This window comes from Nomascus leucogenys, chromosome 23 (assembly GCF_006542625.1).
Source record: "Nomascus leucogenys isolate Asia chromosome 23, Asia_NLE_v1, whole genome shotgun sequence".
NCBI lineage: Eukaryota > Metazoa > Chordata > Mammalia > Primates > Hylobatidae > Nomascus > Nomascus leucogenys.
In genome coordinates, this window is record NC_044403.1 from 25,373,865 (window position 1) to 25,401,326 (window position 27,462).

The following is a 27,462-nucleotide window of genomic DNA, read 5'->3' on the forward strand; positions in this document are numbered from 1 at the left end:
GCACCCACTGTCCTGCACCCACTGTCCGGCACTCCCCAGTGAGATGAACCCGGTACCTCAGTTGGAAATGCAGAAATCGCCCGTCTTCTGCGTCACTCACACTGGGAGCTGTAGTCTCGAGTCTTAGTTCTAAAAGGAAACTGACTTGCCACCTTGCCAGAGGAACTCTTGAAATGTTTTTGCAGCCACTTGGACTTGAGAATGAAGGGTACAACTCTCAAATCTTGCTATATAACCCACCTGGAGAAACCACAAAACCAAATTAAATAGCATTTTCTCTCCCTTTCTCAGCTCTAGTGTATGACTGGATGAGGAACCCTTTCTCTAAATTTGCTCAGCCTGAAATTTTGTCTCTGAAGGAAGAGAGTGAACTCAGCCCTAGTTAGACAGTTCTAGGTTTCTGTGAAATAGGAGTATTCTTCAACTTAATGCTAACACTCACATACCATGAGGGTTCCCTGCAGGGGTTTCCTGAATTTGAAAGCTTTTTCAAGGACTGTTCCTGGGTAAAACAACTGAAAAAAGGCTAGAAGAGACAGACACCAACAATGTCTGTGAAGTAAACTGTCCAGATTAAGAATATTGAGGGGCTGTAAAGTTAGCTTATGGAAATGGACTTATTCTTAAGTTTTAAAAAGTAGTAAAAATGTCAGGCTTCCTGCACAGGTGGCTATGTTTATTTAATGGCTAGTGAACATAGGAATATATTTTTAGCCTCCTAGCTAGTGGTTTTGCTTGGTAAACCAGACTAGAAGAATTTGAGAGGGGCAAAGAGAATGGGCAGGACCTTCCTTCCATAGCTTTAGATATTTAGAAGGTTAACTCTTAATGATGTTGAAGTTACCTTGAAAGGATTGATAAGAGGATTATTAAAATCATTTAGGTGAATAGGGAGGATAGGATTTTGGTGCCTTCTTCAGTAGACTTGCTCCAAGACAAAGATTCTTTTGATAGTATAAGACCAAAGGACTTGGAATAGGGCCGGGTGCGGTGTCTCACGCTTGTAATCCCAGCACTTTGGGAGGCCGAGGCAGGCAGATCACGAGGTCAGGAGCTCGAGACCACGGTGAAACCCCGTCTCTACTAAAAAAATACAAAAATTAGCCAGGCGTGGTGGCAGGCGCCTGTAGTCCCAGCTACTCGGAGAGGCTGAGGCAGGAGAATGGCGTGAACCCGGGAGGCAGAGTATGTATATATGTATATATAGATACATATGTGTATATATACATTCAGATATATATACATATGTATATATGGATACATATGTGTATATATACATTCAGATATATATATACACATATATACAGCTATATACATATATACATATACATATGTATATATACAGATATATCAGTATTGCAGAGTTAATACAGATATATCTATATATACATATGTATATATGTATCTAGATATACATATATACAGATATATATACATTCAGATATTTTACAGTTTTTTTTTAATTTGCTTCAAAATGAGGCACAATAATACCGTACTTAATTTCATTAAACTCACTAATTTTCGAATTATTTATACTCCTAACTTTAATGTCTTGAAGTTTGGTCTCATAAAGATGTTAAGCAGAAGAAATTGTCTTGAACATTTCTCTTAGGATATATCTTTATTTTGAATCAATCAGGCACAAGGTAAATGAAATACAGACTCGATGTGCACTTTCTTGTTCTAAGCAATCATTTGATTCCTGCTATTTTAAACACTACAAATCATCATCATTACCTTTGTCAGTTTGGTCATTATAACAATTTTCATCCATATATTTTTGAGGCTTTTATTTACTTTTAAATTTTTTAGCTAAGTAAAAACCAAAAAATCAACAGTTGAGTTTTCAAGCAGGAAAGATCTTAAACATTTTAAGAGAGTAGTCACTGAATTATCAGGAACAAATACTAAAAGAAAGCAACCATATTACTACTTAACCCTTCAGTTTTCTTATCAAACTATCTTCGTCTCCATTCTTGGTCTCTTAAAACGTTGCGTTTGATTTTCCCAGTGATTGTCTTTGGGAGTTCTTGAACAAATTCCACCTAATTGACAGAAAAAAATGTAATGAGACACTTGATTCCATCCTTCCAATTGTCAGTGCAATAGGAGGGAGCTTGCATGGAACTCAGACTGAATTTTAAAGTCGAGATTATCTTAGCCTAAGCTCATTGAATTTCTTGGACACCAGAAACGTCTGTTTATGTAGGAAGGGTGACAGTGTAGCTCCATCTTATGGGCTTTTAGTGCAAATTCACTGAAATGCTTTGTCAGAAGAAAGTAATAATCCCTTTACCCCATTGCTTTCCCCTAGTTCAAACTAGTCCTAGGCCTCTACTGCTCCCGAGAAATGGAGATTACAGCTAAATACAAAAAGAACAGTTCTTGTCTTTTCAGAGCTGGATCCTGGAGGTTTTGAGGAGATTTTTAGGGATAATTTGGAGTATATACAGTTTTCCCTTCTGCCCTGACTTGACCACAAAAATCCTCTTTTTGTTCTCTTCTCTCAAAATAAGACTATTGTATTTTAAAATGCCCTCAGCCTTTCTGAAAGTCAACAGTCACTGATTTAGTGAATTTAATGAGAAAATGTGAGTAGTTTTTTTTTGTTTGTTTGTTTGTTTTTTGAGATGGAGTCTCACTCTGTCGCCCAGGCTGGAGTGCAGTGGCGTAATCTCGGCTCACTGCAAGCTCCGCCTCCCAGGTTCACGCCATTCTCCTGCCTCAGCCTCTCCGAGTAGCTGGGACTACAGGCGCCCGCCACCACGCCCGGCTAATTTTTTTTTGTATTTTTTAGTAGAGACGGGGTTTCACCCTGGTCTCAATCTCCTGACCTCGTGATCCGCCCGCCTCGGCCTCCCAAAGTGCAGGGATTACAAGCGTGAGCCACCACGCCCAGCCAAATGTGAGTAGTTTTTAGGTTTAACTACTTTTTGACTGAAATGATGCTAAATGAAATAGAAATCTCATGCAGAGGATCAGTAATTATCAACCAGTTCCACGGTTAGAAGGAAACTACAGGGCCATCTTCATGTATTTACGTGGTGTTGTTCTTAAATCCCTCTTTGAAGAAGGTTTCAGGAAAGATTCCACAGTTTCTTTGGATATCATCTTCTTATGAACATTAAATGAGGTCACTTGATACTTCAGGGCATGTACTTTGAATTTATAGGGGTATTAGGGATAAGAGTACTGAGATAGGTGAATCAAGTGCTGTCCCTAAAAACAAGGCACTTGGCAATTCTTTGCCACTGTGTTTTTCTCATACAGAATGGGACTAATTAGTCCTAGAAAGACTCTTAGTAGTGATTCAGTATTGCAGAGTTGATTAAAGGTTCTGGTTTATAATTCACTTATACTGTTCTAATATAAAACATTTTAAAGCAAAATTCTTAGGGTTAAACAAATTGAAAAGTGTCTTCTACCTATATAATGAGCTACTATAAAATCAAAATCCAGTAAAATCTAATTCTAGCTTAGACCCTAGTTTGGTAACATCCAAACTTAACTTTTGGGCAAAGTACTTGCCTTTCTTGGATATTTGTAAGGTGCAGTTGATTTTTTCACATGATCCTGAAGCTCAAGAGTTAATTTCTCTGGGTTGTAGGACTTAAAGGGTGCAGCTAAGACAACAAAAGCTTTTACCACCTGCAACAGAAAAGTTAATTTATCTTGCTCATTTGTTTTTCAGACACATCAAGGATTTGCAACCAATGCTGAACACAGGTGCTTACTATTTGTTAATAACAGTTTGTGTGATGACTGCAAATGCCAGAGGCTACCTCTGAACAAAGCTTGGATACAACTACAAAGTGAGGTTTTTCAGAATATTTTCAGGTAAATGGTTTATGAGTGCGAGGAGTGCAGCAGTTCAAGAAAGCTAAGTTCTATTTACCGATACATATGTATTTAACATTTCAATCAGACCGATCCTATTTATTACACAGACAGTCCTTGGTTTATGGATGACCACTTACTCCATTAAACCTATACCATTAGAAGCATGTAGCAGGGGGACAAATGGAGTTCCTAGAGAATATGTGGTTTCAAAGCAGTTTGGAGGGTCTCAATGGAGGAAGGACTGTGTATCCTGGGAGATCAAATCTCAGGAAGAGGCTGAGCGTGGTTCCTTACACCTATAACCCCAAGACTTTGGGAGGCTGAGGTAGAAGGATAGCTTCAGCCCCGGAGTTTGAAACCAGCCTGGTCAACATGGTGAGACCCCATCTCTACAAAGACTTAAAAAAAAATTAACCAGGGTGCAGTGGTGCACACCTGTAGTACTAGCAACTTGAGATCCTGAGGCAGGAGGATCGACTGAGCCCAGCAGTTTGAGAGGTTACAATGAGCTATAACTGCACCACGGCACTCCAGCCTGGGTGACAGAGCAAGTCTCCATCTCAAAAAACCAAAACAAAGCCAAAAACCAAAACCTCTCAGGAAGGATTGATCTATGTGAGGTCTTTTTTGCCTCATATTGTTTGCTTCTCTTTGAAATGCTGTTTAAAACCCACCAATTAGATAATTACTGAGGTTAGTAAGCATAATTTATATTATTTATTGTTCATACATTGATTCTAATTGGTGGTTACTTCTGTTCAGCTGAAATCATTTATATTGAGAGAATAAGAACATAGTGGCAGGAAGAAACTATTTTTGAGAATGGAATAGATGGAGAGTAGAGTGGGTACAGGAGGTAAGAGTATGGGATCCATAGTGTCACTACAGAGGCTCACTGGTGTGTGAAAGGGAGGTACAGATATGGAACGATGCCGACAAATTGTTTTGAAATTCTGTCACTTGTGTCTGTAGAAACTTCCATAAGGAAAAGCAATTATGAAAATAGGGCTTCCTCCTAGAATTAAGGCTATTATTGTCATTGCCAGAGTTCCCTTTCCTTAGGTCCTAAATAGGCTCATGAGACTTGTTTGGGAACCTGGCCACAATTTTCTTTCTTTCTTTCTTTCTTTTTCTTTGAGACAGAGTCTGTCTCTGTTGTCCAGGCTGGAGTACAGTGGTGCAAGCTTGGCTCACTGCAACCATTGCCTCCCAGGTTCAAGCAGTTCTCCTGCCTCAGCCTCCTAAGTAGCTGAGATTACAGGTGCCTGCCACCACGCCCGGCAAATTTTTCTATTTTTAGTGGAGACAGGGTTTCACCATGCTGGCCAGGCTGGTCTCGAACTCCTGACCTCAAGTGATCCACCCACCTTGGCCTCCCAAAGTGCTGGGATTACAGGCGTGAGCCACCGTGCCCAGCCCACAATTTTCTATTTGTCTTGTTTCTGTGAGAAAATATATTCTGAATTCCATGACAGTTTTCCATTCAGTGAAATCTGTGGCTTTTGCCTATGCAGTATCTGTTCCTCCTTTTTAGTAACTAATTTTCCTATGGAGTGTTACCCTAACTTCTCTCTGGTGGGACTGACACCAACACCTACTTCCAAGGATAGACATATGATCCAAGTCTGACCGATCAGCTTGTACCAGTCTCTGAACCACATTGGTTAGAGATATGATCTAAGGTAGGCAAATGAAGTCTTGAGAGTCTTGAAACAACTGAAAACAGAGCTATATCCTTCCCTGAAGGGGTGGAGGGTTGCTAAGGTGTATACATCTGGAGCTGGTTGCTATCAAGTAGGAAGAATCTGATCAAATGGAGCCATAACAAAGAATAGCAGAGCCAAAAGTGAAGAGAGGCTAAACCTTGCCAACCTCACATGACCCTTGGATGTGGCTGTACTTAAGTACTTGTCACTTACAAAAGCCAAATGCTTTTTTTTTTTTTTTTTTTAACTTAAGGCAGTTTGAATTGTGTTTCTGTCACTTGCCATCGAAAGAATTCTAATACCGCCCCTTTGGGACACAACTTATTGTAAAGTTGGTTGCCTGATTTATATTTTGGCCAAGTGCATGCCTCATAATGAGAATTAATAGATTGACCACTCTTGGTCCAGCCTTTACAGTGGTCAAATGGACAGAACTTGAAAATATGACGTTGCTTCTTTAATGAATGACATTCATCTACCTCTCCTCGGATTTGATCTGGACTACTGACAACAGCCGATTCAACAACTGCTGGGTGCTCAATGAGTGCACTCTCCACTTCGAATGGCCCAATACGGTACCTGAAGAGGAAAAGAAGTTTTTGACCACCACATCCTCCAAGTTAGAGATCTCCCTCCCTGTCGAATTGTTACCTCTTCAGAGTGGCAAATGTACAAACCCAGAGGATATAATGACATCATCAGCTCTGCCGACAAACCAGAAATACCCATCACTGTCCATCACTCCTCTGTCTCCAGTGACATAAAAATCTCCTCTTATCGTGGCAGCAGTTTTCTGTGGATTGTCCTGGGAACGAAGGATGACATTTGGGGATTAGTCTGGTCAGAACAGAGATAGATATGGCACTCATTAAGTGACTAGTACATTACACATCCTACTTCTAAAGGAAATTAATTTTTTTTTTATTTTTTGAGACAGAGTCTCTCTCTGTTGCCTAGGCTGGAGGCTGCAGCCTTGACCCCCTGGGCTCTAGTGATCCTCTCACCTCAGCCTCCTGAGTAGCTGGGACCACAGGCCTGTGCCACAACACCTGACTAATTGTATTATGTTTTTGTAGAGATGGGGTCTCCCTATGTTGCCCAGGCTGGTCTTGAACTCTTGGGCTCAAGCCACCCTCCCACCTCGGCCTCCTAAACTGCTGAAATTATAGCCATGAGCCACTGTGACTGGCTGGAAATTAAATTTTTTTAAAAGATAGTTCCTAGTATAAAATACAAAAGGTCATAAAGAGTATAATAAAAAGCCCCTTTTCTACCTCTAGCACCCCCTAACTCCCCCCTCATTCCAGCCTGTCCAGTTTTCCTTTCTGAGGATAACCACTGCAGCTGGCTTATTACATTTGGAATTTCATCTTTACAGTACTCTTGGTACTGTACAAATGATAGTACAGATGATAGTCTCCCCATTTTACAGTTGATGAAAGATTTTGTTGCTTGCCCAAGATTACATAGCAAAACATAGTGGAAATGAAATTTGAACCCAAGTCTGTATTAAGCATGACCAGCACTTTCTATCCTCATACCACATATTCAGAGAAGAAACAGAAGGGCCGTGTAGATTTGAGTCTGAGGGCAATTTCCCCTTCTTTGCCAGGTGGTAGAACATTGCCATTTTCATCTATAATCTGGAATGAAAGAAAAAATTGATGTTCTTAAATTTTTCTTTTCACAAAGTGAAAGCAGCTTATGAATAGTTGTACAATGAATAGCAGAAAAGGGAAACGTTCTCTCTCCTTTATTGAACCAGTCAGATATTTTCTCAACCTACCTGGACATCATAGGGCAGCATTCCTTTCCCCATTGAACCTGCTTTAATTTCTTGGCCTTTCTGATTGGCACAAATTATTCCCTATTGAGAGGACAAGCTTTGTATAAGTATACAAAAGTTTATATTCTGAAACTATATCATGGCAATGAAAATTAAGATTTGATTTTGACTGATTTTCCTGGTATGCAGGCACATCTTCTGAAATATATTATTTGAAACCAGTAGTTCTCAAACTTGGGTGTGCATTAGAATCAAATTCGAGATTCTGGAGCATTGTTGAAAGACAGATTGATGGGCTTTATCTCAGAGTTTCTGATTCATTAGGTGTGGAATGGGGTCTAAGAATTTGGCATTTCTACCTAGATGATGTTGATGTTGCTTGGTTTGAGGGCCACACTTTGAAAACCACTCCTTGGACTCCGTTAAATGTGCCTTGGAATCAATTTCCCATGGATGCTCTCAGAGGATTATTCCCAGCACAGTGGAAAGATGAGCTGCTCAGTTCTGAACCTCACCCACCCGCTAACGCTTCTGAGATTTATCCTGCATAAGGGGGAGGCAGGAATGATGGAATAATCATCATTCCCCTTCATCAAAACTTAACTGAGTAATCTGCAAGTTTTGGTAACTACTGGCAAGGTGTGGTATCCCGGGAAACTCTATAAAAATTTAGAGTGGGACGGGGGCACTTCAGGGGCTCAGTTGACAAACCTGGGGCAGAAAGGCCCCCACACATACTAAACATAAATGCCCTTTAGATATACCACTTCCGTCTGTCCGTAGCCCTCATATAGCTCCAACCCAGTTTGTGCCCTCCACTGCTCCAGCACTTCTGGGTTGAGTGGCTCCCCTCCGGTCAAGCAGTGCCACAGACTCTTGAATTTATATCTGGAGAGACAGAGTTGCATGGGTCATTTCAAGAGGAACCTGAGTGCTTTCACTGCAAGACAATTAGGACATTCAAGCAGCAAGCATAGCAGCTAGGAGAGGCAAGTCTTAGCAAAGCTCATTCAACAAATACTTGTTGAACACCTACTATATTGCCAGACATTGTTCTAGGCATATGGGGGCACATTAATGATTACAACAAAAATTCCTGACAGCTTTCATTTTAGCAGGTGGAGGAGAACTTAGCTATTAAAGATGTAAAAAGGCAGGAGAAAATGCTATGAATGATACTAAGTGCCTGTGATGAGCCACATGATATAACAGCTGATATCGACTGAGCAGTCGCTATGTTGTAAGGACTTTAGAAGCATTCTTAGAATCCTCTCAACCCCTGTTTACACATGAGGACACTGAGGCTCAGAGAGGTTAAAGAACTTGCCCAAAGCCTTCCATGTAATAAAGGACTGAGTTGATACTCATGAAACTCTGTACCAGGCACCTCCCACTTGTCAGGGTGATCTCACCAAGCATGTCACTTACATTAAATTCTCACCACAACCTTATGAGGGGGCTCTTAATCCTCTCTTATAGATAGAGTTGATGGAGGCTTAGCAAGGTTATCTTGAGTGTCCAAGGCACATGATTAGTAAGTAGCAGGGCCCTGCCTGTTTGACTTTGGAGCTTAGCTTTTAACCACTAGCCTTACTGGACACAGGTGAAAAAGCCTGGAACAGCCTGCTTCTCATACACTGAGGCCCCAAATGGGCCAGAGGGTGTGGGTAGAATGCAAATCATATGCATTCAAAATAATCATTGAATAGTCCCTGAATTACTCTTGAAACGTGAACAAGATGCTCATGTTTCAAAGGCCGTGACATAGGAGCAAAGGAGTTGACATGACGAGGAAAAGAGAAGATTCATATTTGCTTTATTCTGTCTCGCATAGCACTTTCCCTCTTGGGCAACCACACTCTGGTGGCAAAAGAGGATGGACAAGCCTGTGCTACTTAATTTGCTCCTCTCTTCCTTTCTCTCCTCATGTACTGAGTTTGAATTAAACAAATATACATTACAACTCTACTGGATGTTCATATGGTTTGGCTAAATTGAATATGACCTTCAAGTCATAAACTTTGTTAGCTTTTCTTCAAAGCACTATAAACGTGCTTTTCTTTCTTTCTTTTTTGAAAGTTGGTACTAAATGACAGTGTTTCTAAAAGAGTAGAACTAGAGGACAATTTTTTTTGACTGGGAGTTCTGGGACTATAGACATCTGGTTGTCCCTGGAAAAATGTCCAGTTGTCCTAGAGGATATTCCAGTGGTTCTTAGACTAGGGGACAGTTTTGCCCCCCAGAAGACATTAGGCAGTGTCTAGGGACATTTTTGATTTTCGCAAATGGGGAGGAGGAGGTGCTACTGGCATCGAATAGAGTCTTGGGATGTTGCTCAATATTCTGTAATGCATACGACCGTCCCCTGATGACAGAATTATTCGGTTCAAAATGTCAGTGGTGGTAAGACTGAGAAAGCCTGAGCTATCCTATGCTGAAAAAGGGAGATCTGTGATCCTGGATGGTAGCTGTTGTTTGTGGTTCAAATGGAGATTTCTGCACAAGTACCTCTTCAGGTCTTTTTGCACGAGCATCCGGTACACGGTGGGAGGACTGCACAGGGTCGTGATGGGATAAGTGGTGAGCGTCTGGATGATGGAGAAAGACACAGACGTCAGAAGTGGTCAATCAAAGGCCATGACTAGAGCTGATATCTACACCCTGTTATTTTCTTCCATTAATATGTGCCCGTCCTGTGGTCACTACTAGGAATAAGAAAACAGTGTTTATTACTTGTCATTAGCGACTGTATATCTGTTGGGAATTTCCAATTACTGAAAAGAATGTGTATATATATTAATATTACAGTAACAGACATACACAATCTAATTCAACAAGTGAATTGCTTAATTTGAGAACAACCCAAAGTATGAACTGGTTTATTCTTCCTTAGGGCTACAAGTTACCTTTTATAGTGTAATCTTGTAACCTCCTGCCAATATATTCATGGATAGTATTGACTATGGATGTATAAGCTAACCTACTGGGACCTTTCCAGCTCCATTCCTATAAAATATATTAGTCTTTTTGAGTAAGTTGAACAAATGTAGAAATAAGCATTTTTTTGGCCTTTTCTTAATTTTTAAAAATTTGCTGAGTTCATTATGCCTCTGGTTTCTTAAATAAGATATGACCTAGGCATCTTAAATCTAGAGAAATACTAATGTTTTAGGGCCCCTCCTTCTGGAGAAGTTCCATTATGTCCCTTAATGTATTGACAATTTGTATTAGACTTAAGTATTTGGGAGAAGTCTCTCAAAATGTATGCCTGGGCTACCTGGATTATCATAGATAAAGTATAACGTTTGATCAGTAAGTAAGCATTTCTACCATGTGTATCTGCTCCGTAGATTCTAATTATTTTTATAAAGTATAATGTATACACCTAAAAATAGCGTAAATCTATAAAGGTTTTTAGAGCACTTAAAATACACACATGATTTTTGTAAAATAAAAATATTCTTATTTTACAAACATAGGTTTTGAAACTGCAAAATTAACTTACCAACTTTAGGGCAGTTTGTAAACCTGATGTAGAGATCTCAGTTCTTAGGTTAGTGTACATTTATGTTAAGACCTTTTAACCAGGGATCCCCAACCCATAGGACAGACTGGTTTCTGTTTGTGGCCTAATAGGAACTGGGGCACACAACAGGAGGTGAGTGGTAGGGCAAGTGAGCGAAGCTTCATCTGTATTTTTCGTTCTTTTTTTTTCTGAGACGGAGTCTTGCTCTGTCACCCAGGCTGGAGTGCAGTAGTGTGATCTCGGCTCACTGCAACCTCTGCCTCCCAGGTTCAAGCAATTCTCTGCCTCAGCCTCCCAAGTAGCTGGGATTACAGGTGCCTACTACCATGCCTGGCTAATTATTTGTATTTTTAGTAGAGACGGGGTTTCACCATCTTGGCCAGGCTGGTCTTAAACTCCTGACCTCATGATCCACATGCCTCGGCCTCCCAAAGTGCTGGGATTATGCCTGCTTCATCTGTATTTATAGCCACTCCCCATTGCCCGAATTAGCGCCTGACCTCCGCCTCCTGTCAGGTCAGTGGCGGCATTAGATTCTCATAGGAGCCTGAACCCTATTGTGAACTGTGCATGTGAGGGATCTAGGTTGTGTGCTCCTTAAGAGAATCTAATGCCTGGTGATCTGTCACTATCTCCCATCACCCGCAGATGGGACTGTCTAGTTGTAGGAAAACAATATCAGGGCTTCCACTGATTCTACATTATGGTGACTTGTATAATTATTTCATTATACGTTACAATTTAATAATAATAGAAATAAAGCACACAATAAGTGTAATGCACTTAAATCATCCTGAAATTATCTCCCCACTCCCCCAAGTCCATGGAAAAATTGTCTTCCATGAAACCAGTCCCTGGTACCAAAAAGGTTGCAGACTGCTGCCTTAAACTATCTTGTCAGACCAGTTAGCAAAATAACAGGTGAAAAGCTTTTATTCACACATAGGTATAGTTTGTATGTAATAATATGTATTTTGTTAAACTTAATAAATTTGTCATGGTTGAAAAATAATTGGCCTGAATCATATTTTTCTAAAGTCTAAAGAAATTGGAGTTATCTGATATCTCAATCTAACTGTCCCTGGTTGATAAGGCAGGACATGCATGCCTGGTTTCCGGAAGAGTACTGGGTTCTGAGAACTAACAAAGTGAGAAGTATAGGCTGGGGGAGAATAAGAGGAGCTGCTCTCGGAGAAAGGCACCCCCACCTTTAACGTCCACTCCACACAAGAGTTCTGGTTTATCAGCTATTATCTTTATTTCATTGAATCAGAAATGAAGTATTTGTTTAGACTTCAGACTCCTAATCTGTTATTTAGAACCAGTTTCTTAAGTAGCTACAGATTTAGCAACACTAGCAAATCCTGAGCTATCTGAAGCAGAAGTCTGGATTTCCTGCCTGAGAGTGTTGCAGTTGTTCCCCCTCCATTCTGTCAAATATGTTTCAAGCCAAGGCCCTTGAGACTTTGCTTCATATAAAGAAATGATTTCCAGAAGCCCAAGAGGCCTTGTATTCTGAGGAATAATTTCTTTGTGATTTTATGGGAAACCAGGAGGAGTTCTAAAGATCTATGTAGCTGGAGGACATGACTTACGTCTAGGAAGGTGTCAGTGTCAAACTGTGCCATTCGATGCACAAAAACACAGGCTCCACACAGCCAGGAAGAAAACACACTGCCAATGGCGGCCTTGACCCAGCCCGTGTCAGAAATATTCCATATGATATCTGAAGACTTCAAGTCCAGCCAATACCTAAATGATATGAAGAAGCAACAAAACAGACCAAAAGTAAACAAAAATTACAAACTGGTATCTTTCTGGGTGACTTTGCCCCAGTATCTTAAGGGCTACAGAGAAGGGTCACAAGAAGCCCCAGGCAAGGTGATAGATTCTACGTCTACTCTTCTTAAGGGCATTTTCAGAATCCCAGGTGGTCTGAGAGTACAGTGGGAGGCTGGGTGTGGCATGATTTTTTGAGTTTGTCCGTTGATGCAACAAATACTTGTTAAGCCAAAATATGCTAGGCATTGTTCTACAGCAGTGAGCAAGGTAGACCAAATCTCTGCTCTTATTTTAGGGTGACAGATAGTGAATAAATATACAATAAAGTGAGTTAAGTATATTAATAAATCTCATTATTTCAAGTAGTATAAATGCCATGAGGAAAATAAAATAGGATAATGTGACAATGGTAGGATAGCCTCTTGGCCTTTCTGGGTAGGCCTTCCTGGCAACGAGAAAAGGGAGCCAGACATGCTGTTAAGTGATTAATTAAGGTCGATTCTTAAGCTCTTGCTTAATCAGCTGGTTAGATGCTGCCATTTACTGAGCTAGGTTGAGCAGGGCCAGCAAGAGTTCTGTTTTGTAGCTATTATATTGGCAATGTCTTATAGCAATTCAAGGAGAAGTATCAGTTAGTTGGATACACATATTGGCAGCTTTGGGGGAGTTCACAAAAAACAAACTGAATTTTCTTTCCTACCTTCCGCAGAGGGTGAACCCAATGCCGAGGCTGCTCTGAGAGTGCTGGGCCATTTTAGGACAGCCTGTGGTCCCACTGGTGAAATAAATGGTCATTGGTTCTTGACTTCCTGTTTCCACACAGCTGTGCTCTTCAGAGGCGAATCTGCAAAATATGGACCCCAAGATGGTGGTGGAAGATGGCAGACCAGTTTAACTCTGATATTTCTTCTGCTCAACTGCTTATGCCCTCTTGCTACCAGAAGATAGTTAACAGAACGGAACCTAATCCAAAGCTTTCCTGAGAGGAATTCCTCAAGAAATCTTAGCGGGACTTTGAAGATCAGTGCTAAGATTTAACAGCCCAGTTCTTCTTTTTTTAAGCTTCATCTCCCTATAAGGTAAAGAAATAGCCAAGATAACTTTCAATATTAATAACAAAAGACATGCATTTTATGTATCGTAATATTTTTTTTTCCAAGTGCGTTTCAAAAAAAAAATCTGTGAGTTTTTAAAAATCAGTATTGAATCTTCATACATTGCTATTAATGTTTCAGGAGTTTTTATTATTTAAAGGAAGATCTTTTGGCATTTGAATCAAACTTTTAAATAATTTTTGTTCAGTATCTTTGATATCTGCAGCAGACGCAACTAGTTGCTTACCAAATAGCTGTCTTCTTCTTCCTTGCACTCATAGAACTGATTTTGTTCAAGTATCAGGCAATCAAGTGCTTCAGGGGGGACTGTTCCTATATAGCTCCTAGGGGCAAATCTTGATTAATCTAAGCCAGTCACTGTCATTCCTTTGCTTTAAGATTGGGCACATGATGCAGTTATGGACAATGAGATGTAAGGCTTTAATGGAATACATTTTCTTGTTCTAAAAAGAGTCATACGGAAGAGATGCAGCCTTCTTCCCCTGCCCATCCTGTTTTACAGCCTTTGAGTATTGTTGTGCAAGTACAGGATATCTGGAGCTACCCTGGCCATCTTGGATGTATACTGAGGGTGGCGTGATAGGAAGAAGAATGAATCTGGGTCCATGTTAATTTCATTGACCCACTGAATTCACTAAACTGATAACAATCTCTGTGTACGATTGTCTGCAAAGATCGCTCCATGATTCCTTCCATCGCTGTATAAAAATTCTTAGATATTGTATTAGTTATCCATCACTGAGTAACAAATCATCCTTGTATGCCATTCCCTCATTGTAGGGCAGAGCTTATGTCCTCTCTCTTTGAATCTGAGGTGGTCTCATGACTTGTTTTCATTAATACACTGTGGCACAAGTTCTGGGACTTCTCAGCCTAGGCCTCAAGAAGCTTCACAGTTTTCATTTTCCCTGAGGAGTAACTTAGCCACCATATAAAGATGTTTAGACTGTCCTGCTGGAGGGAGAGGCTCTGTGCAGGAAAACTGAGGTGCTTCAGCTGGCAGCCAGCCTGACTTAAAGGTGAACCCACCTTGGATACGCACGCCCCAGTCATGCTGATGTGGAGCAGAGACTAGCTGCCTCTGCTGAGCCCTATGCGAATTTCTGACCCATGGACTCAGGAGCAAATAAAATAACTGCTGGTTACACCACTAAGTGCTGGGATGGTTTATTACTCAGTGATGAATAACTGGTATAGTATCTGAGAATGTTTGAGACTGGTGTATCATATCTTTATTTTTATTTTATTTATTTATTTTTTTTTTGCAATGGAGTCTCACTCTGTCGCCCAGGCTGGAGTGCAGTGTCATGATCTCGCCTCACTACAACCTCTACTTCCCAGATTCAAGCAATTCTTCTGCCTCAGCCTCCCAAGTAGCTGAGACTACAGACACTGCACCACCACACCTGGCTAATTTTTATATTTTTAGTACAAATGGGGTGTTACCAAGTTGGCCAGGCTGGTCTCGAACTCCTGATCTCAGATGATCCACCTGCCTCAGCCTCTCAAAGTGCTGGGATTACAGACGTGAGCCACCACACCTGGCTGGTGTATCATATTTTTAATTTCTCTGGTTGAACGGAACAGGGTTAAGGATGCTGTTTTAATTAATCTTGATGGTGAATGAGTGACATTGTCATTGAAACGGTAAAAACAGTGAGGATTTTTTTTTTTTTTTTGAGACGGAGTTTTACTCTGTCACGCAAGCTGGAGTACAGTGGCATAATCTCGGCTGACTGCAACCTCCACCTCCCAGGTTCAAGCAATCCTCCCACCTCAGCCTCCCTAGTAGCTGAGACTACAGGCGTGTGCCCCCATGCCCAGCTAATTTTTGTATTGTTAGTAGAGATGAGGTTTCACCATGTTGGCCAGACTGGTCTCGAACTCCTGACGTTATGTGATCTGCCTGCCTTGGGATCCCAAAGCGCTGGGATTACAGGCATGAGCCACCACCCCCAGCCAACAGTGAGTATTGTTTAAAAATAGTTTCATAAAATATTAACATGGTTTTCTTAGTAATTTGCTTCCTCTCCTTAAAATAGAAAAAGATCATTCATTCAACTATATTGATTTTCTTTTCAATGTATGTATAGAGTGAAGTTGATATGTGTTGGGCTAGAGAGGGGCATTTCTTCACAGAATCTAATACCTGTGGGGAGACCTCTTATGTTTAAACATTTCTCAATCCAGTATGGAAACCTTTTGATAGAAGGCATCTATCTATCTATCTATCTATCTATTATCTATCTATCATCTATCTATCTATATATCATCTATCTATCTATATCTATCTATCTATGTATCTATCTATCATCTATCTATCTATCTATCTATCTATATCTATCTATCTATCTATCATCTATCTATCATCATCTATCTATCATCTATCTACCTACCTATCTTTCATCTATCCATCCATCCGTCTACCTACCTATCTACCTACCTACCTACTTATCTATCTTTCATCTATCCATCTATCTAAAAGAAAAAGCATCACAATCTGTGAGTGACATTAAGATTTTCAAGCAGTGATTCCATTATCTGACTTCCTTTCCTTGAATACCTGAGTTCTGAGTTATGCCTGTCCAGATTTCAGAGATAATTATATACTAATAACTTCTTGCTTTGTATCTTTGCCTCTTGTCCCTGAGACTCATGTATCTACTACCTGCTAGACATTTGAATGTTCACAGACCCTTCGATCTTGTATGTCCAACTCTAAACTTAATATGTTAACCTCATCTACTGGCTCTTTCTCCAACTGATGGTACCCACCCACTAATCACCTAAGTCAAAAAGCAGCTCAGCCTTGACTCCTTCTTCTTTCGTCTTCCACATCCAATACTGTCCAAGTCCTGCTAGTTGTTTAGTTTGTTTCCTTTCCTCCATCCTATTCATCAGAGCTCAGATTTAGTTTTTTACTATCTCTGCCCTAGATGAGGCCAAAAATGGCCTCTCTGATTCCAGTTTCTTCCTCCTCAAACTAATCCTCTACATATTTGCCAGATAAATCTATTTAAAATCCAAACCTGACCTTAGCACTTCCCTTCTTAAAACCCATCAATGGCTTCCCTTGTTTACAGGGTCAGTTTTAAGATTTAGCATGGCATGTGAGATCTCCCATACTCTGGCCTCTGTTTGCTCTTCCAGGCTTCACTCTGACTCCATAATTTTATTCTCTAGCTAAACCAAACTGCTTGTAGTCCATTCCCTGCACACTTTAGGGTATTTTTTTTCCTTCCTTATCTTTGGTCATGCTGTTCCCGTGCTTGGAACACCATCTTGAACCCCTCATGATCAGAATCCAGAGTGCTGGACCCCACAGGACAGGGTCCTTTGTACTAGGACGGAAAAAGAGAAATATCAGTCTGGCTTATAATTTTGACCTTTTCCCTTATCCCATTATGAATATTCTGGAAAGTGTTAATGGACTTCTATACTTGGGAGGCAGAAAGAGGGCAAGAAGCCTTAAAATGAACTTATTGAATAAAAGATCAATTCTAACAATGGAAAATTAGCCCACATTATTGCTGTGTGTAGTCTTCTGAAAAACTAGCCAACCGTTGGCAATGAGACGGCTATCCCTTCCCTAGTTTTTAGAGAAACAGTCCATGGCCTTTTTGGAGTTATGACACTCCAAAGTCATTTGTTTAAATGAGGATTTTTTCCATCTTGAAAACCACTCCCAAAGTGTGCAAATTTCAATTTGAAATCCATACGAATTTAAAGTACTTTATCTGTTGTAAATTTTGTGGCATCTTTAAGGTTTCTTGGGGACTCAATAGATTATTGCAAAGTTGTTTAGGACAGGAGTCTCTGAAGTGGAAGTGCTTGCTTCTCAGGGAGTGTGCAAGGCAACTGGGGTAGAGAAGAAAAAAGAAGAATTGCAAATTACATGTTTTTTGTTTTTTAGACAGGGTCTCTGTCGCTCAGGCTAGAGTGCAGTGGCACCATTGTATTGTTTTACTCATCCTCTAAAATTTTTATTTTTGGTATTTGTATAATGCACAAAAGTACATGTATATAATTTATAAATAAATGCATGTATTGGGGGTATGTTAAAAAATATGTTACTAGTAGAGATGCATATTCAAATAATATAAATACCATTACCTTAGGAATCACTACACTGTTGACTGGCTTTGTTAACTTGAAAATAATAACGATAGCAGTTATAATTACTATGATATTTATGGAGTAATTACTCTGTGCCAGGCATTAAGTTAAGAATTTTACATGTTTTATCACATTTGATCCTTCTGCAACCCCATGAGGTAGATACTATCATTATCTCCATTTTATAGATAAGATAAAGAGTTTCAGCAATGTTAATTGACTTATCCAAGGTTACACAGCTTACAAAAGACACAAGCGGTATTCACTGGTGTGGCCCTTGGGAAAGAATTTTGAGATTGGCCAATAGTATTTGGTTTATATTAGTTAGTAAGATAAAATTTCATTCTAACAAATAAAACTACCCTATTGTTCAACAGGGTTTACATGTCTTCTCTTTCTATAAACTTCTCTGGAAGAATTTTTTTAAACATAAGCTATTCAACACCTCGTTGAAGGATAATACCATTAATTAACATTTTACTCATTTTTTTACAGCTTAAAAAACACTTTCTCACATATCCTTTTAATTTATCCTCAAAACAACACTTGAGATAAGTACAGTATAATTATTCCCATTTTACATATGAGGAAAACTGCAGTTGTGATCTCTTTTGTTCATTTGTTTATAAATATGAAGCACGATTTATGTGTTAGAAACTAGAGATAGGAAGATCAACCAAACAAAGTCTCTGCTTTCTTAGAACTTATGGTTTAGGGCAGGGGTTGCCAAACATTTTCTGTAAAGGAGCAGACAGCAAGTATCTTAGGCTTTGTGGGCCATACAGTTTCCATTGTAACTACTCCACTCTGCCGTTGTTACATAGACAACATGTAAATAAATGAGCATGGATGCAGTCCAATAAAACTTTATTTACAAAAACAGAGCCAGGCATAGTAGCTTACACCTGTGATCTCAGCACTTTAGGAGGCTGAGGCAGGTGGGTCACTTTGAGGTCAGGAGTTCGAGACCAGTCTGACCAACATGGTGAAACTCCCTCTCTACTAAAAATACAAAAATGAGCCAAGCATGGTGGCCGGTGCCTGTAATCCCAGCTACTCAGGAGGCTGAGGTGGGAGGATCACTTGAACCCAGAGGTGGAGGTTGCAGTGAGCCGAGATCACACCACTGTACTCCAGCTTGGGTGACAAAGCAAGACCCAATCTCAAAAAACAAAACAAAACAAAAACAAAAACAAAACAAAAACAAAAACAAAAAAACAGAAACAAGCAAACAACAACAACAAAAAAAGTGGCAGGCCTGAATTTGCCAAACCCTACTCTAGAGGAGAAAAAAAAGACTCTACATAAGGGAATGGATGAATGGACATGATAATTCAGATGGTGATGAGTAATATGAAGAAAACAGGAGGACGATGTAATAGAGTGGTTTGTAGTTCTCTTCTAGGTAGTGTGGTCAAGGAAAGCTTCTTAGGATAAAATATTGAGTCAAAATATGACAAGAAGGAGCCACTCATGAAAAGGGATAAGAAGAGCACTCCAGGCAGAAGAAATAACAGGAGCTGAGGTAGGGCATGTTTGAGGAAGAAAACGGAGAGTAGTGGGAGATGTGGTCCAGCTTTAAGCAAGGACCAAACCACGCAGGATACTCATCATAGACCATAGTGGAAAGCAGGAGGGTGGAGGCAGAGCTACGTCCCTTTCTTCTACCCTTAAATCCATTTATTAGGTAATATTTTTCTTTTTCTTTTTTTTTTTTTTTTTTTTTTTTTTTTTTGAGACGAAATTTCACTCTGTCACCTAGGCTGGAGTGCAGTGGTATAAACTCAGTTCACTGCAAACTCCGCCTCCCAAGTTGAAGCGATTCTCATGCATCAGCCTCCTGAGTAGTTAGGATTATAGGCAGGCACCACCAGGCCCAGCTAATTTTTGTATTTTTAGTAGAGACGGGGTTTCACCATGTTGGCCAGGCTGGTCTTGAACTCGTGACCTCAAGTGATTCACCTACCTCAGCCTCCCAAAATGCTGGGATTACAGGTGTGAACCAACATACCTGGCTATTAGGTAATTCTTCTCTGAGTAAGAGCCCAGATCAACTCACAGTGTTCCTGAGTCCTTAGAGGCAAAGAGATTCCAAGATGTAGCTATAATTTGTGTTGTTGCCAGCAGTGTAGATTGGCTGGGAAAAATACTCACTGAAATAACTCCTGGAAGCTGAGCCACCCGTTCCGGCTTTGTGGAGACACCAGGAGTTTTGTCTTAAGGTCAGGACACTCCAATGCAATGGACTCCACCGCTGGGGCCACCTCCTCACTGGCCACAATGCACTTGGCCTTGGATGCTCGCAGCCGGTAGAGGATGTCTTTTGCTGTCAGCTGGATTGTTCCCGGCATGAAGACGATCCCTGGGAAGGACAGAGGGCACTGCACTGAACAGAACTGCTGTCCATTGTGGAAGACTTGGGCTTTGTGCCTCAGTGAGGAGAAGCATCACAATCCATTCTTCAGCTACCTCAGCTACCTCTGCCTTGATCCCCAAGGATATTGCACAGGACCCTGATCCCTGAGAGATCCCTTGGAGCACTAGCTTCAGAGTTTGACAGACCACGAGTCTAATCCTGCCCTTGCAATTTACAAGCTTTGTGACCTTGATCTCTGTGTGCCTTTCTTTCCTTATCTGTAAAATGGGACTAACAATACTAAGTGTCTGGAATATAGTAGACATTATAATGGTGGGCCATTACTATGTAACATTTTAACGTCACGTTTGAATCATTATTGTGTACCACTTAAATAGCACTTTACAGCTTATAACACATTTCATGAACACTATCTCATTCAATTCTCTAAACCAATGGTCTCCTGCCAGGCGCCGTGGCTCAGGCCTGTAATCCCAGCACTTTGGGAGGCGAGGGCGGTAGATTGCTTAATCAAGCCCAGGAGTTCGAGACCACCCCGGGCAACATGGCGAAACCCCGTCTGTACTAAAAATACAAAAATTAGCCAGGTGTGGTGGCGCATGCCTATAGCCCCAGCTACTCTGGAGGCCTAGGCAGGAGAATCACTTGAACCCTGGAGACGGAAGCTGCAGCGAGCCAAGATCTTACCACTGTATTCTAGCCTTGGTGACAGAGTGAGACTCTGTCTCAAACAAACAAACAAAGGAAAAAAAGGAGTGGCCTCCAAAGTGAGTTTTTCAACAATCCATTGGGACTAAGAAATGAAAATAGAAATTTGAAAAATTATTGGCTGGGCATGGTGGCTCACGCCTGTAATCCCAGTGCGTTCGGCAGCCAAGGCAGGAGGGTCACTTGAGCCCAGGAGTTTGAGACCAGCCTGGGCAACATAGTGAGATTCCATCCCTGTTTAATTTTTAAAATAATATTAAAAATGTTAAAGAATTAGAAATTATTGAGAAACTACAATTCTTTTAATGCTTTTATCTCATTTTTGTATGTTTCATAATATACATACTATATTAGTGCAGTAGAAGCACGTAAGTAGCTATACCCAGATGGGAAGATGTGTATCCTAAACATTTTTATTGATAGATTATACAATCAAAAATGCCTAGAGACTACTGTTTTAAGCAACCCTGGTAGGTCCATGTAGTTGTGCCCATTGATGGAATGTGAGATTTGGTCAGAGCTGGTGAGTGGCAGAGCCAGCCCTCTTCTCTGTGGATTCCAGTGGTCTGGCATCATCAAGGTTTGCCTAGACTACTTTGGCAATGCTTAGTTTGTCTCACCTCCTCATTTCATCCTAAACACTGGCTGGAGATGTCTGATTTTAAAGTACAAGTTCATTCTGGGAAGAACATACGTGGCCGAATTAGATGAAAGAGACAAGTTTGTACTTTCTAAAGTGAATTATTGGGAACAAGAAGTGGAGTGTATATAAAGTGATACAGATAATCACTACTGTTTATTGAGCACTTATTACGTGCCTGGTATCTCACTTAAAATTTATCCCAGTATATAAATAATAACTTGCCCAAGGGTCACAAAGTCAACAAGTGGCAAAGGATAGAAAAGATTCAAAGATACATTTCCCAAACTCCCAAGACCTGTGCTATATGCCAAACTACTCATTTCTTGGTGAGTTCCCTGAAGTTTGCTAAATAGAAAAATGTGGAGTTGAATTGCTAGGAAGGAGATTTTATTTTATGAATATATTTTAAAAGCTTTTAAATATCATCCCTTCTTGAGAAAGTGAATAAATGCATAAGGATAAGGAAGCTGATTAAGAAAACACCTTAGAGTATTTGCTCAATATAAAAATTTAAGATTATTTATTTTACAAACCATTTGTTCTTAGTGACTTACAAATAATTGATACCCTTGGTAGATTGGTGATATGAATGTACTCAATGGGTAGACCTCTAAATTCAGGGTTGGGAGAAGTTTTCTTCTAGTGGATTTCAGATAGCATATATCTTAGGCTTTACTGCATACACTTTACAGCAAAAAAACAAAATATTTTGCTATGTGGTATAGTACAAACAATTTCAATATTCTCATTGAAGATTTAATAATTCTGAGTTAGAAAATATAATCTCACCTCCTTGCTTTACATTTAATTTAGTGTTTTATGTTAGCCATTCAGCTTGTCTGTTTAGTTTTCATTATTATTTTATACATTTCATAACTTATGTTAAGCAATATTACATATTTTTTATAACAAATCACCTTTAATCTACTCTCAACCCATAATTGGTTTAACATTTGCAAGTTGTTTTTAGTGAATGCAAAAAGAATTTTATATAAACAAATTTTACATAATGCTGTTTTTATTTAATATTGGCAGAAAGATCGTTTTCAACAGCATTATGAAATCCTTGTAATTATCATTTTAGTGGTATTTCAAGTTGAGTTACCATAATTTTAATCACTTATACACACACACCTCAACTAAACTTAGTCTCACCTATTATAATTCAGTCATTACTATTTAGTTGTTTCCAAATTTTTATTATTATTAATAACATTGCAACAAACATCTTTGTGTTCTTTACTGTATTCTATCTTTGATATTCTTATTTATTTTTAATTGACTTATAAACATTTATGTCATGTTTTAGAGCAGGAATTGGAAAACTTTTTCAATAAAGGCCCAGATAGCAAATATTTTAGGCTTTGCGGGCCATAGTATCTCCATCTCAATGAGGATTTCTGCTGTTGTGAAACAAAGGGAACCATAGACAGTATATAAATAAATGAGCATGGCTGTATTCCATTAAAATTACTTATGTAAATAGATGCCCAACCAACAGGCCATGGCTTGCTAACTCCTGTCCTGGAGTGGAAAAAATCCTGTTGGAATTTTTATTTGAGGGTAAATTATAAATTACTACTTTGGGAGAAAGTGTGTCATGGAATACACTAGTTAATCTGAAAAAAAGGTAGAGATTTTTCAACTGGGATGTGCCAATCATATTCTTACAAGTCCTGATGTATAAATACTTTTTCTTCTTCTTGTATTTTTTTTTTGTTAGGGAGAATCCAAATATATTCAGAGAAGTTAATTTTGGATCATCTGGATGAACATGTCCTAGATACACTGCAAAGAGATGTTGTACCCAAATTTGCTTTTATAGAGCTTTGTTTTTAAATCCCAATTGCATAGCTTTCTAGCTGTGACTGAATAGAATAGCTTTCTAATTGTGATTTTTGGCAAGCTTTTGTTTGTTTGTTTGTTTGTTTGTTTGTTTTTGAGACGGAGTCCTGCACTGTTGCCCAGGCTGGAGTGCAATGGCAAGATCTCAGCTCACTGAAACCTCCACCTCCCGGGTTCACGCGATTCTCCTGCCTCAGCCTCCTAAGTAGCTGGGATTACAGGCACACACCACCACACCTGGGTAATTTTTTGTGTTTTTAGTAGAGACGGGGTTTCACTATGTTGGCCAGACTGGTCTGGAACTCCTGACCTCGTGATCCACCCCCCTCGTCCTCCCAAAGTGCTGGGCTTACAGGCGTGAGCCACTGCGCCCGGCAAGCTTCTTAACCTGAGCCTTGGTCTCCTCTTCTGCAAAATGGTTATCACACTAATACCTCCCTCTTAGTGTTATTGTTATTATTATATCATGATTGCCTTAACTCTTCCTTTTTTTTTTTTGTCTTCTGTATACATAGCTTTAATCAGAGCTAACATTTCAGAAAACCCTTGAGTTTCAGTCTCTCTATGTTTCTGTGTGATTTAGAATGCTAATATTGGCACTGACCTGTTCGTATGCAAGCTACATTGACCAGCCACCACTCAGGGATTCGGGGCAGAATCACAGCCACACGGTCTCCTCTCTGCAGGCCACAGGGCTTGGTGAGCACGTTGGCAGCTTTTCGGGACAAGGAGCCCAGTTCTCTGAAGCTCCATTTTACCTCATCCCCTTTGCCATTCACCCACCACAGGGCTGGGTTAGCTGGTCTCTCCCCTGTCTGACCAGGGACACATGGAAAAGAGAGGGGCAGGTTTACATGACTGATTACTCTTACATGTGGCATCTACTGTTTTCCCCCTTTGGCACTGGTTCTGATGCATTCTGCTAACAGCGCTCTGAGTTCATCTTTGAGGGAACTGCCCCTCTCCTATTGAACACAGCCTTGAAAAGAGAATCCCTCAGGTTGCTTTTACCCTTCCCTGAGCAGTAGGTGGGCATTTGACCAAAGTTGGGCCAATCAGACCTTCTCTCTCTGGACTTTTTGGTTTTCTGAGAGGAATCAAAAGATAGAAAATGGTTGGTACAAAACTTGTCTATGAGTTGTTGGTGCTTATGCAACCTCAGAGAGCTGTCCTGATTCCTGTCCTCATTGAGATGGACTCTCCAGCTTCCAGCCCAATTTTGTGAGCTCTCCCATATTCCTTGAATAAATTTCTTTCTTGCTTAAATTAGATTCTTTCCCATCCAAATAACCTGAATGGATCTACTAAGTTTGATTGGGAACCAGACATCTCTTTGTACTCTAAGGCTGAGGTGTGGTTTTCACAAGTCACAAGGAGCAGGGTCGAGGGAGGCATCAATTGATTGACTTCTAGAGGAAACTTCTTCCCATCATTCTACAAAGTGAGTCATCTGTACTGCAAAACCTCTTTGCCTTATGTATTACCTGGAAAAAAAATTACTCTCCCTTCTTTCCCCTATCTGGAATGCTTCTTTTATCTTCTCTGGCTGGCAAATACGTAAAAGCCCTGTTGACATGTCAGTTCGTCTGTGAGCTTTTCTTAGACTTCTGTTTGTTTCTCCACTGACTTCTCCGTGTTCCTTCATCATTGTGCTCATACTCCAGACGACTCCAATTTATTATATGGCAGATGTGTCTCTTCCCTATGGATGTAACCTCTGTAAAGATCAGGGACTCGGTTTATGTTCTACTGGGCCTGCGTGGCCTTGGATAAGTAGCTTAGCTTCTATGAAGTCAAGTTCCTCATCTGCAAACCTCCCAGGTTGTTATGGGGATTTGGTGAAATAATATAGGTCAGTATTTCTCAATCTTTAGTCATTTAAGTATCACTGTTTCTGTCAGCTCCGTCTGCACCTGCACTATTCTTCTTTATTTTGTATACTTCTCTCGCTGACTCACTTTTTACTTTGTATGTGTATACATTTACTTAAGAAGGAATATACATTTAATCAGCACCATTATTGGACAATTATTACCACTTGCTAAAAAACAGGTTATTGAAAAATAAATATGCTGAAAACAAAACTATGCCATTAAATTTTATCTAGAGATGATTAGCTTCTACCTGTGGTCTTTATTCAAGAGAGTGTTTAGCAAGTGTTAGGTGCTAAAGACACAATGGCTTTCAAGGAAGGCTTTCCCCCTGTATTTAACAGGAAGAATTGATTCAATGTTATTTTATACCTTGTCTGTCTAGTACCTAACATCATGTTCCCATCCATGGGCCCTGCAGTGCATTTTGATAAGCCCTGCTAGGTTAAGTGTTTAGCTCAGTGCCTGGCATGGGGTGAGGATCAGTACACAGAGACCTCATCCTGAGGCTGCACTGTAAACATTGCATAAGGGCTGCTTGCTTTATTCTTGTCAACCTCCAATTCTCTCCTAATTACTCCAATGATAGCTGTATTCATAAAACCAAAACTCAATTTACTACTTTTTCGATAAGCCTGTGACCAGCTTGAAAACAAAGCACTGTTGTGTGAGGCTTGGAGAAAAGAGAAGGAAAAGAGGCATAACTCTGTGAGGAACGACCACGGGGATGGGAGATAGAGAAGGCTCCAGAGCCACCCAGCCATTTGTGGCTGAGGATCTAAGATCTTCCCTGGGAAGAGGGGAGGGCAATTGGAAAACAAACAAAGGAAACCAAGAGGGTGACAGAGTGCATTGGAATTAAGTGGTAGACCACAGAACAAGGAAATGGAAGACTGAGAGATAAGGGGACACCAAGCATCTACTGGAAGCCCATCATCATATACCTTCTCCTTTTGGGACCACTGGTCCAGCACGTCTGCAGCAAAGTTAAAGTTTTTAGGCAATGGCTTGTTACAGCGATTTATGGCTTCAAAGTCAGCAAGAGTCAGAGGCGTCCAAAGCCTGTGATTTTTGTGAAAGTGTCGGCCAGGTGGCTTGGTGAGCCAGATGAGTCTAAATGTCTGGTAGCGGAAAAAAATCTTCATGGTTCCCAAAGGACTTTGTCTACTGCTATGGACACAGAAGTACTACAGCCTGTAGGGAGAGATGGATAGACAGTATCAGTTTCTTGATGCTCTGTGGTGAGACTGGGAGGTGGATTTGTGGCTGTGTGTCCTTGGCAAGTTGGGGAACACCTGAAAAACACCCCATCAGAGCTGCTGCCTTAGCCACTGACTGGTCTCTTGCCACTGGACTCTTCCTCTTCATTCTGTCTGTGACCAGATGAGTCTAAAAAAACTCCTTAACTACAGAATTGTCAGACTCCCGTCTTCTGTTCCTGTCTTCTCCCCAACCAAACAACAGACAAATAGAAACTTTGCTGTCTGGATTGGCATTCAGAGCCTCCTTTCGTCTGCTTTATACACTGTTCTGTGTCTGCTAACTCTTCTACTTGAATTTCCTCTTCCAGTAGAGGAGGCCCGTTAACTTGCCATGAATGTCTATTTCCCCCACTAAGAGATGGCCTGTCATTTCCCTGGCTCCTGCTTACCCTGTTCTCCTCTCCCCTTCAACTTTCCATTGTGATTGTTTGGAAACCTGGGTTTAAGTCCTGGTTCAGCCACTTTTCGGCTGTAGGATTTTAGGCAAGTTACTTATCTTCCTGCCCCTCAATTTTCTCATCTGTAAAATAGGGGAAAATGTAGTACCTCCCTCCTACGGTTATTGTGAGGATTTAATAAGATAATGTGTATAAAATGCCTAGCTCGTAAAAGGTGACTTCGAAGTGTTAATTACTACTGTTGTTTTTTTGTTTTTTGTTTGTTTGTTGTTTCTTATTAAGAAACAGGGTCTTGCTCTTTCACCCAGGCTGGCGCACTCACAGCTTACTGAAGCCTCAAACTCCTGGGCTTAAGCAATCCCCCTGACTAAGCGTCCTGAGCAGCTAGGACTACAGGTGCCACACCACCATGCCTAGCTAATTTTTTTTTTTTTCTGCAGAGATATGGCCTCACTATGTCACCCAGGCTGGCTTGCCTCCAACTCCT

The 27,462-nt window shown here is 40.4% G+C and overlaps 1 protein-coding gene across 1 annotated transcript; it reads right to left on the bottom strand.

The window, feature by feature from the left end:
- Positions 1 to 1,958: 1,958 nt before the first annotated feature.
- On the bottom strand, positions 1,959 to 26,460 carry ACSM4 (acyl-CoA synthetase medium chain family member 4). The gene is made up of 13 exons (XM_003273789.2): positions 26,260 to 26,460; positions 24,049 to 24,259; positions 20,026 to 20,233; positions 13,341 to 13,484; positions 12,454 to 12,610; positions 9,841 to 9,920; positions 8,097 to 8,220; positions 7,333 to 7,413; positions 7,088 to 7,189; positions 6,224 to 6,351; positions 6,026 to 6,125; positions 3,529 to 3,648; positions 1,959 to 2,045 (listed from the first exon to the last, which is right to left on the bottom strand). Exons 1-13 carry the CDS (start codon positions 26,458 to 26,460, stop codon positions 1,959 to 1,961), a joined length of 1,743 nt encoding a protein of 580 aa, XP_003273837.2.
- Between the last annotated feature and the right edge of the window lie 1,002 nt (positions 26,461 to 27,462).